The 17,853-nt window shown below is 41.4% G+C and overlaps 1 protein-coding gene across 1 annotated transcript in view; it reads right to left on the bottom strand.

The window, feature by feature from the left end:
- The window catches only part of Atg1 (serine/threonine-protein kinase unc-51-like protein Atg1), a 110,366-nt gene that overhangs the window by 15,455 nt on the left and 77,058 nt on the right, over positions 1–17,853 (bottom strand). The window contains exons 3-4 of the mRNA XM_073987122.1: positions 1,292–1,379; positions 1,094–1,219 (exon numbers count right to left, since the gene is read on the bottom strand). Of these exons, the coding sequence (XP_073843223.1) occupies positions 1,094–1,219; positions 1,292–1,379 (214 nt within the window). The remainder of the gene's footprint in view (positions 1–1,093; positions 1,220–1,291; positions 1,380–17,853) is intronic.

The following is a 17,853-nucleotide window of genomic DNA, read 5'->3' as shown; positions in this document are numbered from 1 at the left end:
AAGAGTGCTTCTGTAGAACCTTTTTAAAAGAAAGGATGCTTCTATAGAACCTTTCTAATAGAAAGTATGCTTCTAAGTCCCTTTCTGAATGAAAGTGTATCTCTTTAGACCCTTAAAAGGAACGTTATGAGGTCTTCTGTCTTTAGAAGACCTGTATAAAAAAGAACTTGAAAGGTTTTCTGTCTAAAGAAAATCTCGAAAATTCTTCTGTTCATAGAAGACCTCGATAAGTTTTCTGTTTATATGCAGTATTTCAGAATTCTACAAAGATAAAACTTAATTACTTTTTTGATTAATATAAATTGGCCATAACCTCACACTTTGACTGTCATAAAATAGACTTTGAGGTTTTTTCTTTCGATAACAAATAGTCGATCAAGAGAAAATACATTAAAGAGAAGAGCTTTAAGAAAATCCTCAGAAGGTGTTTTAAGGTAGAATTAGACGTGACATAACCATAACGTCATAAGGCCATAGCAATCGGCTGATTGAACCAAACCTGTGGAAATCAATGTATTCGATTAGTAGCAACATAACATAATGCCATAGCCATAACCATAACCATAAGAACCAATTGGGTTTTGGTTTTCTAGGTTATGGCGTTATGGCTATGTCACGTCTAATACCTTTAGATGGACTACAAAAAGTCTTTGAACATTAGCTCACTTCATAACAGTCCAATACATGCCGATATCAATTCAAAGGGTATTAATTTTTAATTCTAAGAAGTTTCAACGTGTTTTTAGGGTATACTATACTTATATACAGGACGTCCTTTTGAAGTTTTTATTTTATTTTTTTGATCAGAAAGTATTTTAGATGGGCCGTAATGAAATCTTTGGCCATAACCTCTTTATAAAACCCACAACATGCCATTGTAATCGTTAAAAAGCCTTCCATATGGGCCCTGAGAACAACTTTAAGGAAGAATCTTGGGTTTTAGATCTTAAATAGGTCTTTTAGACCATGAAAAATAACTCAACTATAACCTCACTTTTTAAAAGGTAACGTAATCAGTTAAGGCTTATTTTTTATCATTCTTTCGATGGTCTTTTGTTGCATCACAATGTCTGTTTTGCATTTAGTTCCTTACCTATTTTCAATGTTATTTTCGATGGTGCTGGCAGTGTTTTGCCATAGTTGTGCGATAATAAAATATTTTGTGGTTTCAGATCACGATGGACAATTCCTTTGGTATATAAAGCTTTCATGGCACCAGCTGCAATGGAATAGAAGAGGAGAATACAATGATTAAAATATGATCTTGCTGCAGTGTCTCTCAATTACTTACCTAATTGGATTAAAAATAACCTCACAGTGTCCTCACTTAAGGTACCCTTGACACTCAAATAATCAGCTAAATCTCCACCATTGCAATACTGAAATTACAACAACAACAAAAACGTTAGACAACAATTTAATAATAAATAAACAAAAAATATGCAAAATATAATAAAAATATGTAATTTAGAACAATGTCAAAACGATGATTCCTAAACTATGATCTTCATCTTCAAAAATTCCTCAAGATTAAGTAGTAGAGAATCATTTGGAACTTGACCTGTAAGTTTGACATAAATCACGGCACAAATTAAAGAGTGTAAATTAGTCGGCAAGGCAGGCATCCATCTGTCTTCGTTACGAGACAACTAGGAGAATATCAGAAAACATAACGGATGACAGTTACAATATGCCGGGTGATTTCCATAACGCACACCGACACACACCCGCCTTAAAACAAATCATAATGTCAAAGCGTGCAGGAGGCTTGCCGACAAATTTTATTATCACATAATGCTCGCGCATTTGGCTTATTATCAGCAACATTAGTAACAGCAGAAGCTTGACTCTCAAGTAGCAATGACTTGAAATGTGTCTGTCTGCTCGCTCGGTTGGTTTGTTTTGTCGTTTTGTTGTCCCATGTGGATAGCTGGATAAGCAGCCGATTGGCCTGCTGCTGGGCATTTTATGATTTTTATTCTACAAATTTGTCTGTTGAATGCGAATAAATTAAAATACGTCTCACATAAATTGAGAATGATTACGACGATTATGGCAATGGTGGGGATGGGGGTGGGGTAGAGAGATTGCTAATGCTCGTCGTTGTTCGCACAGCAGCATTTAACTTGAAAGATTGTAATTATCGTTGTTGTTACGATTTGACTGACTACTTATGTGTAAATAATACGTATTTAGTGATTTTATTAGTAGAGCAAGAGGGTAGAGGAACACTTAATCCGGGAAAACATTAGGCTATTACAAAGGGTAACCCATAATGACCGAAAGGATATATGAAATAATGATGATATGAGACATAAATGTTGTCCATAACTCACTTTTTCGCCAAATAAAATTTCAATGGCCAGTTATATCCGTTTAAATATTATTGGCTTATTGAAAAATGTCTTTAAGAATGTATAGAGACTTCTTTCAGGGCAATCATGAATATTTCTCTCGATATTTTCCGCATAGAAAATTATTTTAAAAAGTGAAATCCTTAAAAAATCAATGTTTTGAAACGTTGGCATCTACTAGCATCACCTAATTATGGAATATTCTCCCCCGAATCGACAAAAATACTCCCTTTTTGGACATAAATATGGAAATACAATTATTTTGAAATTGGGAAAGAGAACAAATTCCGAATCCAATCGACAAAAATACTGCCTTTTTGGGCGTAAATATGAAAATAAAAAAAAATATAAAAATAAAATTTTGAATTTCCGCATGCAATTTTATTTATGGTTGCCCTATTTATCTTAATAATTTTCGGAATAGCATAGACACTCAATTCGGCTATAGCAATAATAATATGGATTTTAATAATCTAAGAGGTAATATACACAAAATTCGTTCATAACCTCGAATTGTTGATGCTATAAATGTATCCTAAGAGACTATAAGATAATTTCAAATGTTCCTCCTTTCTACTTTCTGTTAGGATTTATGTAAAAAATCGTCTAAAATGTTCCTTAAACCCTGTCAAAAATTCCTCTTTAATTTCCAAAAAACTTACACCCTGTATACGAGAACCCGTTCAAAGTCTAACTTTTTTCCAAACCACAAGAAGAACGTGTCGAATATTTTTACAAGAAAATACACCTAAAAAGCACGAATTCCTGGTGTTGGCGGATGTAAAATACAAATACATTTTGTTTTTGTAACCGCAAAAGTGTTTTCAAACGGATAGTAATCTTATCGTATATACCTTTCAAAGCCCAACAACTTTAGGAAACCACAAAAATTAGTTTAGAAAAAACGTGTCGAATATATTGAAAGAAAGGAAAAGAAAAAATAACTAGAAATAACAAAAACAAATTCCCCAGATAAGCCAATTTTGGGACTCTAAATACTAATAATCAGTAAAACTTCAAATAGACGAATCGATCTTTTCATCAATATCAGTCAATCTACACAAAGAAGATCATTCCACTCTTTCGTTAAAAATTATTCAATGTTCTCCTAAAAGATCAGTCGATGTTCTCAAGATCAGTAGATTTTCTCATAGAAGATCAGTTGATCTTTTCATAGAAAATAAGAAGAACTTCCCATAAAAAATCTGTCGATATTGTAGAAAATCAATCGATCTTCCCATAAAAGATCAGATGATCTTCTCACAAAAGATCAATCGGTCTTCTCATTGAATTTATAGATAGGTCTTCTCATAGGAAATCAGTAGATATTCTCATAAAAGATTAGTAGGTCATCTCATGGAAGATCAGTCGATCTTTGTATGGAAGATTAGTGAATTTTCTCATGTAAGATCAGTTATTCTCCCAAAAGAAGATCAATTAATATTCCAATAAAAGATCACTCGATTTTCCAATAGAAGATCATTCGACCTTTTTACAAAAATCAGTCAATATTTTCATAGAAGATCGGACGATCTTCTCAAGAAAGGTCAATCGATCATCTCATAGAAGATCAGTCGATCTTCTCATAGAAGAGCTTTAGATCCTCCCGTAGAAAATCAGTAGATCTTCTCATGGAAGAGCAGTAGGTCTTCCAAAAGAAGATCAGTAGATCTTCTCATGGTAGATCAATTGAACTTCTCAAAAAAAAAAAAACAGTTCATCTTCTCATAGAAGGTCAGTAGATCTTCTCATGGAATATCTATCGAACTTCTCCTAGACAATCAGTCGATCTTCTCATAAAAGTTCTGTCGATCAGTTGATCTTCCCCTAGAAGATCAGTAGATCTTGTCATAGAAAATCTGTCGATTATCTCATAGAAAATCAGTAGATCTTCTCATAGAAGATCGTGGAAGATCATCTCATGGAAGATCAGTTAATCTTCCTATAGAAGATTACTCGATCATCCAATCAGATCAGTTGATCATCTCACAAAAAATCAGACCATCTTCTCATAGAATATCAGACGATCTTCTTTTAGAAGATCAGTTGATCTTTTCAAAGAAGTAAAGTATATCTTCCCATAAAATATCAGTCGATCTTCCCATAGAAGATCAGTAAATCTTCTCATAAACTATCAGTAGATCTCATATAAGATCAGTCTTTTCGTGAAAGATCAGTAGATGTTCTCATGGAAGACAGGTAGATTTTCTAAAAGAAGATCAGTCCATCTTCTTAAAGAAAATCAGTCAATATTGGTAGATCTTTTCCCAGAATATCAGTAGATCTTCCCATAGAAGATCAGTAGATCCTCTCATCAAAGGTTAGTCGATTCTCTCATAGAAGATCAGCTCATATTCTCATAAAAACATCAGTCGAATTTCTCCTAGAAAATCAGTCGATCCTCTCATAGAAGATCAGTCGATATTCTCATAGAAACATCAGTCGAATTTCTCATAGAAACTCAGTCGATGTTCTCCTAGAAAATCAGTCGATCTTATTACAGAAGATCAGTCGTTCTTCTTACAGGAGATCAGTCCTTCTTCTCTTGGAAGATCAGTTGATCTCGTAGAAGACCAAAAAATCACCTTAGTTCGTAGTAGATCAGCACGTCTGCATAAAAAATACCACTTGGTCTTCTTCGAAAAGATCTTCTCTCGTAAGAAACGAGCCAAAGAAGACTAGATCCACATTCCATAGATGACAAGATATTTTGTTCATAGGAGACCACTCATCCTTCCGATTGAAGACCACTTGGTCATCCCATAAATTATAAGTTCATATAGGTGTCCAGTTAGTCTTCTTATAAATGACCAGCGGTAGATTTCCTATGAACCCCTATACACTGCGGTAAATGACTTCTGAGCCAACCTACTCTACGGTAGATGAACTTTGAGTCCATCTATTCTACCGTAGGTAGACTTTGAGCCTAACTACTGTGCCGTATGTGGCCTTTGAACCCATGGCGTTTGAGCCCATCTCCTCTATTGTAGGCGACCTTTGAAAGCATATTCTCTACCGTAGATGGCCTTTGAGCCCATGTACTGAATTGTAGATAACCTTTGAGTCCATCTACTGTATAGTAGATGGCCTCTGAGTCCATATCCTCTATTGTAGGTGACATTTGAAAGCATCTACTCTGCCGTAGATGGTCTTGGAGCCCATCTACTTTACGGTAGATGGCCTTAGAGCCCAGCTACTCTAGCGTAGATGGCCTTTGAGCCCATCTAATGAATTGTAGATGACATTTAAGCCCAACTACTGTATTGTAAATGACATTGAGGGCATCTACTCTACCGTAGATGGCCTTTGAGTCCATCTACTCTACCGGAGATGGCCTTTGAGCACATCTACTGTATTGTAGATGACTTTTAAGCCCATCTACTCTATTGTAAATGACCTTTGAGTTCATCTACTCTACCGTAGATGGCCTTTGAGTCCATCCACTCTACCGTAAATGGCCTTTGACCCCATCCACTCCACCGTAGATGGCCTTTGAGCCCATCTACTGCATTGTCGATGGCCTTCTAGTCCATCTCCTCTATTGGATGTGACCTTTGAAAGCATCTAATCTTCCGTAGATGGCCTTTGAGCACATCTACTGTATTGTAGATGACTTATGAGCCCATCTATTCTACCGTAGATGTCATTCGAGCCCATTTACTTTATTGTAGGTGAACTTTGAGCCCATCTACTCTACCGTATATGGCCTTTGAGCCCATCTACTGCATTGAAATGGCCTTCTAGTCCATATCCTCTATTGTAGGTGTCATTTGAAAGCATCTACTCTGCCATAGATGGCCTTGGAGCCCATCTACTCTACCGTAGATGGCCTTTGAGCACAGCTACTGCATTGAAATGGCCTTCCAGTCCAACTCCTCTATTGTAGGTGACCTTTCAAAGCGTCAAATCTTCCGTAGATGGCCTTTGAGCACATCTAAAGTATTGTAGATGACTTTTGAGCCCATCTACCGAATTGTAGATGGTTTTTAAGCCAATCAATTGTATTGTAAATGACCTTTGAGTTCATCTACACTCCGTAGATGGCCTTTGAGCCCATCTACTCTGCCGTAGATGGCATTTGAGCCCATCTACTCTACCGTAGATGGCCTTTGAGCCCATCTACTCTACCGTAGATGGACTTTGAGCCCATCTACTCTACCGTAGATGGACTTTGAGCCCATCAACTCTACCGTAGATGGCCTTTGAGCCCACCTACTCTACCGTAGATGGCCTTTGAGCCCACCTACTCTACCGTAGATGGCCTTTGAGCCCACCTACTCTACCGTAGATGGCCTTTGAGCCCACCTACTCTACCGTAGATGGCCTTTGAGCCCATCTACTCTACCGTAGATGGCCTTTGAGCCCATCTACTACACCGTAGATGTAATTTGAGTCCGTCTACTACACCGTAGATGGCCTCTGAGCCATCTACTCTACCGTATATGGCCTTTGAGCCCATCTACTCTACCGTATATGACCTTTGAGCCCATCTACTCTATCGTAGATGACCTTTGAGCCCATGTCCTCTATTTTAGGTGACATTTGAAAGCATCTACTCTGCCGTAGATGGTCTTGGAGAGCATCTACTCTACCGTAGATAGCCTTGGAGCCCATCTACTCTACCGTAGATGGCCTTTGAACCCATCTACTCTACCGTAGATGGCTTTTAAGCCCATTTACTGTATTGTTAATGACCTTTGAGTCCATCCACTCTACCGTAGATGGACTTTGAGCCCATCTACTCTACCGTAGATGGCCTTTGAGCCCATCTACTCTACCGTAGATGGCCTTTAAGTCCATCTACTCTACCGTAGATTTCCTTTGAGTCCGTCTACTACACCGTACATGGCCTTTGAGCCCATCTACTACACCGTAGATGGCCTTTGAGCCCATCTACTACACCGTAGATGGCCTTTGAGTCTATCTACTACACCGTAGATGGCCTTTGAGCCCATCTACTACACCGTAGATGGCCTTTGAGCCATCTACTCTACCGTATATGGTCTTTGAGCCCATCTACTCTACCGTATATGGTCTTTGAGCCCATCTACTCTACCGTAGATGACCTTTGAGCCCATCTACTCTACCGTAGATGACCTTTGAGCCCATCTACTCTACCGTAGATGACCTTTGAGCCCATATCCTCTATTTTAGGTGACATTTGAAAGCATCTACTCTGCCGTAGATGGTCATGGAGAGCATCTACTCTACCGTAGATAGCCTTGGAGCCCATCTACTCTACCGTAGATGGCCTTTGAGCCCATCTACTCTACCGTAGATGGCCTTTGAGCCCATCTACTCTACCGTAGATGGCCTTTGAGCCCATCTACTCTACCGTAGATGGCCTTTGAGCCCACCTACTCTACCGTAGATGGCCTTTGAGCCCACCTACTCTACCGTAGATGGCCTTTGAGCCCACCTACTCTACCGTAGATGGCCTTTGAGCCCATCTACTCTACCGTAGATGGCCTTTGAGCCCATCTACTCTACCGTAGATGGCCTTTGAGCCCATATACTCTACCGTAGATGGCCTTTGAGCCCATATACTCTACCGTAGATGGCCTTTGAGCCCATATACTCTACCGTAGATGGCCTTTGAGCCCATCTACTCTACCGTAGATGGCCTTTGAGCCCATCTACTCTACCGTAGATGGACTTTGAGCCCATCAACTCTACCGTAGATGGCCTTTGAGCCCACCTACTCTACCGTAGATGGCCTTTGAGCCCATCTACTCTACCGTAGATGGCCTTTGAGCCCACCTACTCTACCGTAGATGGCCTTTGAGCCCATCTACTCTACCGTAGATGGCCTTTGAGCCCATCTACTCCACCGTAGATGGCCTTTGAGCCCATCTACACTACCGTAGATGGCCTTTGAGCCCATCTACGCTACCGTAGATGGCCTTTGAGCCCATCTACTCTACAGTAGATGGCCTTTGAGCCCATCTACTCTACAGTAGATGGCCTTTGAGCCCATCTACTCTACAGTAGATGGCCTTTGAGCCCATCTACTCTACAGTAGATGGCCTTTGAGCCCATCTACTCTACAGTAGATGGCCTTTGAGCCCATCTACTCTACAGTAGATGACCTTTGAGCCCATCTACTCTACAGTAGATGGCCTTTGAGCCCATCTACTCTACAGTAGATGGCCTTTGAGTCCATATACTCTACCGGAGATGGCCTTTGAGTCCATCTACTCTACCGTAGATGGTCTTAGAGCCCGGCTACTCTACCGTAGATGGCCTTTGAGCCCATCTACTCTACCGTAGATGGTCTTAGAGCCCAGCTACTCTACCGTAGATTGCCTTTGAGCCCATCTACTCTACCGTAGATGGCCTTTGAGCCCATCTACTCTACCACAGATGGCCTTTCAGTCCATCCACTCTACCGTAGATGGCCTTTGAGTCCATCTACTCTACCGTAGATGGTCTTAGAGCCCAGCTACTCTACCGTAGATTGCCTTTGAGCCCATCTACTCTTCCGTAGATGGCCTTTGAGCCCATCTACTCTACTATAGATGGCCTTTTAGTCCATCCACTCTACCGTAGATGGCCTTTGAGTTCATCTACTCCACAGTAGATGGCCTTTGAGCCCATCCACTCTACCGTAGATGGCCTTTGAGCCCATCTACTCTACCGTAGATGGCCTTTGAGCCCAGCTACTCTACCGTAGATGGCCTTTGAGCCCATCTACTCTACCGTAGATGGACTTAGAGCCCATCTACTCTACCGTACATGGCCTTTGAGCCCATCTACTATACCGTAGATGGCCTTTGAGCCCATATACTGAATTGTAGATGACTTTTAAGCCCATCTACTGTATTGTAGATGACCTTTGAGTCCATCTACTCTACCGTAGATGGCCTTTGAGTCCATCTACTCTACCTTTGAGCCCATCTACTCTACCGTAGATGGGCTTTGAGCCCATCCACTCTACCGTAGATGGCCTTTGAGCCCATCCACTCTACCGTAGATGGCCTTTGAGTCCATTTACTCTACCTTAGATGGCCTTTGAGCCCATCTACCCTACCGTAGATTACCTTTGAGCCCATCTGCTCTACCGTAGATGGCCTTTGAGTCCATCCACTCTACCGTAGATGGCCTTTGAGTCCATCCACTCTACCGTAGATGGCCTTTGAGTCAATCTACTCCACAGTAGATGGCCTTTGAGCCCATCTACTCTACCGTAGATGGTCTTTGAGCCCATCTACTCTACCGTAGATGGACTTAGAGCCCATCTACTCTACCGTACATGGCCTTTGAGCCCATCTACTATACCGTAGATGGCCTTTGAGCCCATATACTGAATTGTAGATGACTTTTAAGCCCATCTACTGTATTATAGATGACCTTTGAGCCCATATACTGTATTGTAGATGACCTTTGAGCCCATCTATTCTACCGTAGATGGCATTCGAGCGCATTTACTTTACTGTAGGTGAACTTTGAGCCCATATACTTTACTGTAGATGGCCTTTGATGTCATCTACCCTGTCATAGATGCCTTTGAACCCATCTACTCTGCTGTAACCCCACCTACTCCACCGTATATGGCCTTTGAGTCCATCTACTCTGCCGTAGATGGAGTTTTAGACAGTTTACATTGCCTTGAGCCCATTTTATAGAAGACCATTTCGCTTGGAAAGAGTTTTGTCCCAATTACACTGTGGTGTTTCAAATAGATATCGTTTTAACTTGGCGCCATTTCTGATTTTGTAATTGTTACAAAAGTACATTCTCCTACCTACATTTTCATAATTTTCTAAACTTCGTAACATATTTCAGTGATGGAGCCCCTCTATAAAAAATATCCACAGTTTTTTATTGTCCTATTTCTCCTTTCGCTCCTTAAGACAACATTGCTCACATTGAAGGAGTCGCCTTCAATGTTGTTTTGATGTTTAATTTGTTTACTTATATTTGGTAATGATGGATGACACACTAGCACTCACACACATACAAAACAAATAAAAATATTATTTTTTTGAGAAACTCCGTTTTGCCGGAAACGACATTGACCTATCGAATGATTTCAAAGAAGTGGTTATATGGGTATTTCCACACACTATGTTATGAATTTGTATGCTTACCTGTCACATATGCAAGGCAAAGGTTAAAGCTCTTCATAAAGGCAACTCAACTAATTAAAACGTTGTTGTTGTGCTCTCATTTTTCATATTTCAATTGTTTAAATCGCTGTGGGTATTTAGGTAATAAATTTTGTAATTTTTGTAGTCATATTTCTTTTTGTGCGGCGAATGACAAGGCAAACAAAGATCGTCTGTTTGTAGGTAATGTAAACATGAATGACGACGGATGAGTGATTGTTCGGCCGATGATTTTAATTGACAATTTGTGTAAAAAGCCCGGTGGTTTTTTGTTGTTGTGTGACATTTGTATTCAACTAATTTGCGTATTGCGGTGGTTTCACATGAAAAGGAAAGGAAATACCTATAAACAACAACGGTGGTCTTTTTTTATTACAACATAAATCACTTGAAAGTGTTTAAAAGATGAAATGATTTCCTCCAAGATTGTAAAATTACCTCTCAACTTCCAATATGCGTGTCATTCAAGCTCTTGTTTTACTTCGATTTGACAGATGTTCAGAGAGTAGTATCTCTTATCATTGATAATCATGTCAATGACTTTTATTTGTTTTTGTTATTGTTCTTGTAATGGGCCCAGCCTGTCTGATGTTGTTGGCGTTTCGTTTTGTCTATCTATCTGTCATTTGTTGGTCTGTCTCGTTGGTCATTATTTAGAATGCAATTGATGTTCAGCAGGCATAGCATTCATTTGTTTTTAAACAAAAGAACTGCAACCAACAACAAAAGAAAACCCCAACGCGCCAACAAAAACAACAATTACTGACCACAACCACCACCACATCGGAAGTCAATTGATGATTATAACAATTATAAACAAGAAGACAAAAACGACGAAACGAATCAACCCGAAAAAAAAGAAGACAACGACGACGAATTATGGAGATAATCCATGGAGGGAGTAAAGTCGAGTGAGTGGCGGCATACGGCCATTATCAGACATCTTATTTCCTATTGTTATCACTTTTTAATGAGATCGATTTTTTTTTTCGTCTGAACAAGAAGACAAATACTTGTAATGAGAAGATGTCTCACCGATTGACAGATGAGAGACATAATGATTTTAATTACTGAGAATAGACAAGGTTATCAACATCCCAAAACAACAAAGTGAGTACATGGATTTGGGGGAGAATGAGAATCTGAGTGAGCGAGGGAGAGAGTAGTTGCATATTGGGGTCTCAATAAATGATAAGCAGGTTTATTTGAGATTTAAATTTGTCTCGTTTTCTTTGTCCTCTTTGTTGCAATAAATACATATGGGGTTTTCCATAATACCGAGTCATTGGGTATAATAATAAGCATGATACAGTGGTACATGATACAATTTGTGTGTGTTTCTATGGGTGTTATAGATGACCTTTGAGCCATCTACGGTGTAGTAAATGGACCTAAAGGCCATATACGGTAGAATATATGACCCTAAAGGACATCTACGCTAGAGCAGATGTTATCTTCGGTGTAGCAGATGGGGTCAAAGGACATCTATGGTGTAGAAGGGATCAAAGGCCATACAGGCTATTTACGGTGTAGTAGATGGGCTCAAAGGCCATCTACGGTGTAGTAGATGGGCTCAAAAGCCATCTACGGTGTAGTAGATGGGCTCAAAAGCCATCTACGGTGTAGTGGATAGGCTCAAAGGCCATCTACGGTGTAGTGGATAGGCTAAAAGGCCATCTACGGTGTAGTAGATGGGCTCAAAGGCCATCTACGGTGTAGTAGATGGGCTCAAAGGCCATCTACGGTGTAGTAGATGGCCTCAAAGGCCATCTACGGTGTAGTGGATGGGCTCAACAGCCATCTACGGTGTAGTAGATGGGCCATCTTCGGTGTTGTAAATGAGCACAAAGGCCATCTACGGTGTAGTATATAGGCTCAAAGGCCACCTACGGTGTAGTAGATTGGCTCACGTTGTAGTAGATGGGCTCAGAGGCCATCTACGGTGTAGTAGATGTGCTCAAAGGCCATCTACGGTGTAGTAGATGAGCTCAAAGGCCATCTACGGTGTAGTAGATGAGCTCAAAGGCCATCTACGGTGTAGTAGATGAGCTCAAAGGCCATCTACGGTGTAGTAGATGAGCTCAAAGGCCATCTACGGTGTAGTAGATGGGCTCACGTTGTAGTAGATGGGCTCAAAGGCCATCTACGGTGTAGTAGATGTGCTCAAAGGCCATCTACGGTGTAGTAGATGTGCTCAAAGGCCATCTACGGTGTAGTAGATGGGCTCAAAGGCCATCTACGGTGTAGTAGATGGGCTCAAAGGCCATCTACGGTGTAGTAGATGGGCTCAAAGGCCATCTACGGTGTAGTAGATGGGCTCAAAGGCCATCTACGGTGCGGTGGATGGGCTCAAAGGCCATCTGCGGTGCGTAGTAGATGGGCTGTAGTAGATGGGCTCAAAGGCCATATACGGTGCAGTATATGGGCTCAAAGGTCATCTACGATGCAGTATATGGGCTCAAAGGCCAGCTACGATGTAGTAGATGGGCTCAGTGGCCATCTACGGTGTAGTATATGGGCTCAAAGGCTATCTACGGTGTAGTAGATGGGCTCAAAGGCCATCTACGGTGTAGTAGAGGGGTTCAAAGGTCATCTACGGTGTAGAAGATGGGCTCAAAGGCCATCTACGGTGTAGTAGATGGGCCATCTTCGGTGTTGTAAATGAGCACAAAGGCCATCTACGGTGTAGTAGATGGGCTCAAAGGCCATCTACGGTGCAGTAGATGGGCTCAAAGGCCATCTACGGTGTAGTATATGGGCTCAAAGGCCATCTACGGTGTAGTAGATGGGCTCAAAGGCCATCTACGGTGCAGTAGATGGGCTCAAAGGCCATCTACGGTGCAGTAGATGGGCTCAAAGGCCATCTACGGTGCAGTAGATGGGGTCAAAGGCCATCTACGGTGTAGTAGATGGGCTCAAAAGCCATCTACGGTGTAGTAGATGGGCTCAAAATCCATGAGTAGATGGGCTCGAAGGCCATCTACGGTGCAGTAGATGAGCTCAAATGCAATATACGGTGTAGTAGATGGGCTCAAAGACCATCTACGGCAGAGTAGATGGGCTCAAAGGTCATATACGGCAGAGTAGATGGGATCAAAGGCCATCTACAGCAGAGTAGATGAGCTCAAAGGCAATCTATGTCATAGTTGATGGGCTCAAAGACCATCTACGGCAGAGTAGATGGGCTCAAAGGTCATATACGGCAGAGTAGATGGGCTCAAAGGCCATTTACAGCAGAGTAAATAGGCTCAAAGGCAATCTAAGGCATAGTAGATGGGCTCAAAGACCATAGGTGCTTAGTATCCAAAGGGCCCATGCCGCATACTGGGCAGATGTCTTGCACGGTGCGGTCAATTCCCGCCCAATAGGAATTTAGGCGACTGCAATATTCCGAGCGTAATTGAGCCAAAACTACTCTGGTTTGTCGTGGCAGCTGACGCTCTTCAGCTGCGATAGATGGGGGATGTACTCCGATGACTGCATTCACACAATAATTGCTTATGGCCTTGGCAACTGTGTCCGTGTGAATGCTGTTCAAACCTGCCTAATATGCCTGTTGATCTAGAAGTTCTCTCCTATATTGCTGGACCTCCGTCTCTAGAGGATGAATATCCTTCCTGATATGTCTGGGTGTATCGGTGGCCAGCAGATGGTGATTGGGATGGCTCTAACCGTAACACCCGAGCAAGTACTGCAACGATAGCATCTCATTATGTTTCCGTACTCGAAGGATCTTTGCATCCTCATGTCGATGGTCCACCGTAGATTTGAGGAGGCACCCTGTTGCGGTTCTCAGGACGGGGTTCTGACAAAAATTTGAATCTTATCCCACTGCGTGTCACATAAATTCGGGGACCAAACTGCCGCCGCATAGTTTACCACAGACCGACCTATCGCTTTATACATGGTCAACAAGGTTTCTTTATCTGCACCCCAAGTGCTGCCGGCTAGGGACTTGACTTGTTCCTACATATCAGTTTATCGCAGATAGCTGTGACATGCGAGAACGACGTGAAAGTGGTGTCGAATGTGACCCCCAGAATTTTGGGGCAGTTTGTGGTCGGAATTCTGCTACCATCGACCCTGATATTCAACTCTCTTCTATACTGTGCCGTCCATGTGGTGAACAGAGTGGCCGTCGAATTAGTGGCGGATATCTGCATATTCCTCGAGTGGAAAAAGGTGGAAAGATCGGTTAAATAGGAGTTCAGTCTCTCACAGATGCCATCAGGGTAGGTACCTGATGCCAGGATCGTGCAATCATCCGCATACGTTACCTTCTCGATGCCGTCTGGAGGGGGCACGGGGCTTGGATTTCTTGTTCCTGAATTCCACATACGACTGTGGACCACATATATAGTTGATTGTCCAACGTTTCAGACTTGGCCGGAGGGTTGTCTGCTCGATGTCCTCGAATAGCGTGGAGTGCTTGACAGTATCAAAGGCTTTTGATAAGTCAAGCGCCACTATCACTATTCTATCACACGACCGATCCTGGTTGAGTCCTGGACAAATATGTGTGGAGATGGCGTGCAGCGCTGTTGTCATGGTGTGCTGCTTACGGAATCCATGCTGATGATCGGCAACTTGATAGCAATTTCTAATGCTGGGGAGGACTAAGGCCTCAAGGGTCTTCGTTACAGGTGACAAAATCGTAATCGGCCTGTACGATTCACCTTAGCTGACATCATTGCCTGGCTTCAATAGCGAGATCACCTGCCCATTTTCCAGGCTTCAGCAACAATAAGGGTGGCTAGCGACAGGCTGAGAACTTTAGTGAGATACTCCACTCCCGGCTCATCCAGCTGTTTCAACATTACAATGGAAATTCCGTCAGCTTTGGATGATTTAGCGTTCCTGATGGCATTCGCAACATCATCCATTGTAAACTGTGGTAGGAAGAGATCTAATGCGACGTAACACTCTACTCTTTGCCCTGTCACTTTCGAGTTACTCGACAAACTGTCGATTGAAGTAATTTGCACACCTCTTCGGGTCAACGTAACGTCGCCAAGCGTTACTGAGGTCCTGCCATCCCTTCTTCCGGGGTTCGAGAGTGACTTAACCGTTGACCACAATTAACATATACCGGCTCCAATGTTACAACTATTCAGATGATTTAGCCACTTGTTCCGCTTATGTTCACTGACCAGCCTGTTAACTTCCAGTGTCAGCTCCCTGACTCTGGGGTCGACGGGGTTGGTTCGACGGAGCTCATCAGGCTCATTTGCTAATACCGTCGCCTCTGCTGGGAAATTTGGTGTTACTTCGGGTATTCAACCAGCAGGTATATGGCGAGCGGCTGCAGCATTGATGATGTCTCGAAACGTCCTTTCCGCTACCCGAACATCCGAAGGATTGGACAATTCTCTGAAGCGGTGATTGGTGAACTCTCTGAATCTCTGCCAATGATGAAATCGCGTGGTCTGCTGATGGAGACAATTATGGGGAGATGGTCTGATCCAAGGGAAATGACGGGTTGCCAGGTGACGTCATTTGTCAGACCAGGTGACACGATGGTTATGTCTGGCGAACTGTGACACGCTCATCTAATTCTGGTAGGGGCGTCCTCATTGACCGAGTAAGAGGAAGTAAGAGCTATCAATCTGCTCAGCCAGCGCTATATCCCTCTGGTCGTTTCCGAGGGCCGAATGCCACATCTCATGATGCCCATTAAAGTCCCCCAAGACCAGACGATTATGACCTTCCAAAAGCGGGCTAATATCAGGCTTATAATCTGAGATACAGCTATTTCTCGGCAGGATGTATACGTTCAGCAACCCTATCACGCCAGTTCCACACCTGACTGCTACCCCATACATTCCATGTACGGGTCGTTAGAGGCAGGCTCAAGCGAGATAGGTCTGTATTGAACACATGTGTACATTCACGCTGGTGTGAATATATGGTTTAAAAAGTCCACGTTGTTTACGAAAAGGAAATTCAATTTCCAATATTTTATTTCAAATATAACCCCGCCATGGAATCACCCATATACAACAAACAAAAAGAGCAACAGCATTGATTGTTGTTTTCATACAAGTGAAACAAGTTTTTTATGGGTATTACATGTCGGCGGAGGCAAACGATAGTGGAGAGAGAGAGTACCAAGAAATAAAACAAAAAACCCCCAGAGCCCCAACCAGCGTTGTCAGTATTGGGGATTTTTCCCCAAATTGGGGAATTTTTTTTTGAAATGGGGAAAAAAATTTCGACTTGGGGAATTGGGAAAATGTTGAGGAAATCTGAAAAATCTTTGGGGATTTTTGGGGAATTTCTTTTTAGACTAATTACTTCAGATTAACTGATCTTTTTTAATTTCAGTATGTGAATAGTAGTAGCATCATATACTAACTGGTCGCAGCTGTAATAATTTATGACAGATTTGAAAAGTTATCATGCGGTTCGACGACTGACAGCGTACTAGAACAGTGGGTTGAATTTAAATAACATTTTCTATCATTTCTACTGCGGGGACTTAACTGCAGAAATAATTTCTAGATTGATGGGCAATGATAAAATTAAACTTTATTTAACATTCATGGCTCCAATTATAAAAGAGATAAATATGCTTAGGCCCGTTATTATATCCTTTTTTGTAGTTAAATGTTAGCCGATATCGGACAGATAACCCGTTTTATATTCCTACAAGTTTGCTTTAATAATAAGAGTCAGATAAAATAAAAGCAACTTTGTGTTCCTTTTAAAATTTAAAGTGCGCCCAAAAACAAGAAAAAATTGAGAACAAATTCAAATCAACCAATCCGATTTGAGTAAATTTTATGTATACAGACTGTTTTGCTTGAACTGGAATGGAAGATGTAATAACAAATTCCTGGTAATGCGAACTTTATTCCTTATTTTTCTTAAAGTAAGGTATAACAAAAAGGGATTTTAAAGAAAAGATATAAGAACGGGCCTTAATCTAAGTTTTCAAACCGATGCACACTGCTAATATGCATTTTTCCCTGTACACTCGAATATTGAAACCATTTATAAAAAAATTAAGAAGATATTGAAAAAATAGTGGAATCGATAGAAAGGCTTTAATTTTGACTTGTACTTTTTTGGGTAAACAATTATTAAAGTTAAAAAGACCAGTGCCGAATATCTTAAACGCTGTTAATACAAATGCTGTAACCGATGCCTACAAATATGCAATTATTAAACTTAAAAGCAATTATACCCCAATATTTGCAGCAATTCACTGGGTTAACACAATTTTAGCTCTATACGAACCTTTTTAGAACCAGTTGTCAACACAAAAGTCTCCACGATTGTTTAAGAATCGCAATGGAGAAAGTTATCATTCGTAAATTGGAAATGGTATTAAGTCCCGGGCCACACTAAGAGTAATTTCACTGAAATTTTGACATGAAAGTAAAAGAAAA

Source organism: Musca autumnalis, unplaced genomic scaffold (genome assembly GCF_047663935.1).
Source record: "Musca autumnalis isolate F117 unplaced genomic scaffold, ASM4766393v1 scaffold_4, whole genome shotgun sequence".
In the NCBI taxonomy this organism is placed as follows: domain Eukaryota; kingdom Metazoa; phylum Arthropoda; class Insecta; order Diptera; family Muscidae; genus Musca; species Musca autumnalis.
This window is presented reverse-complemented; position numbering and strand designations above follow the sequence as displayed.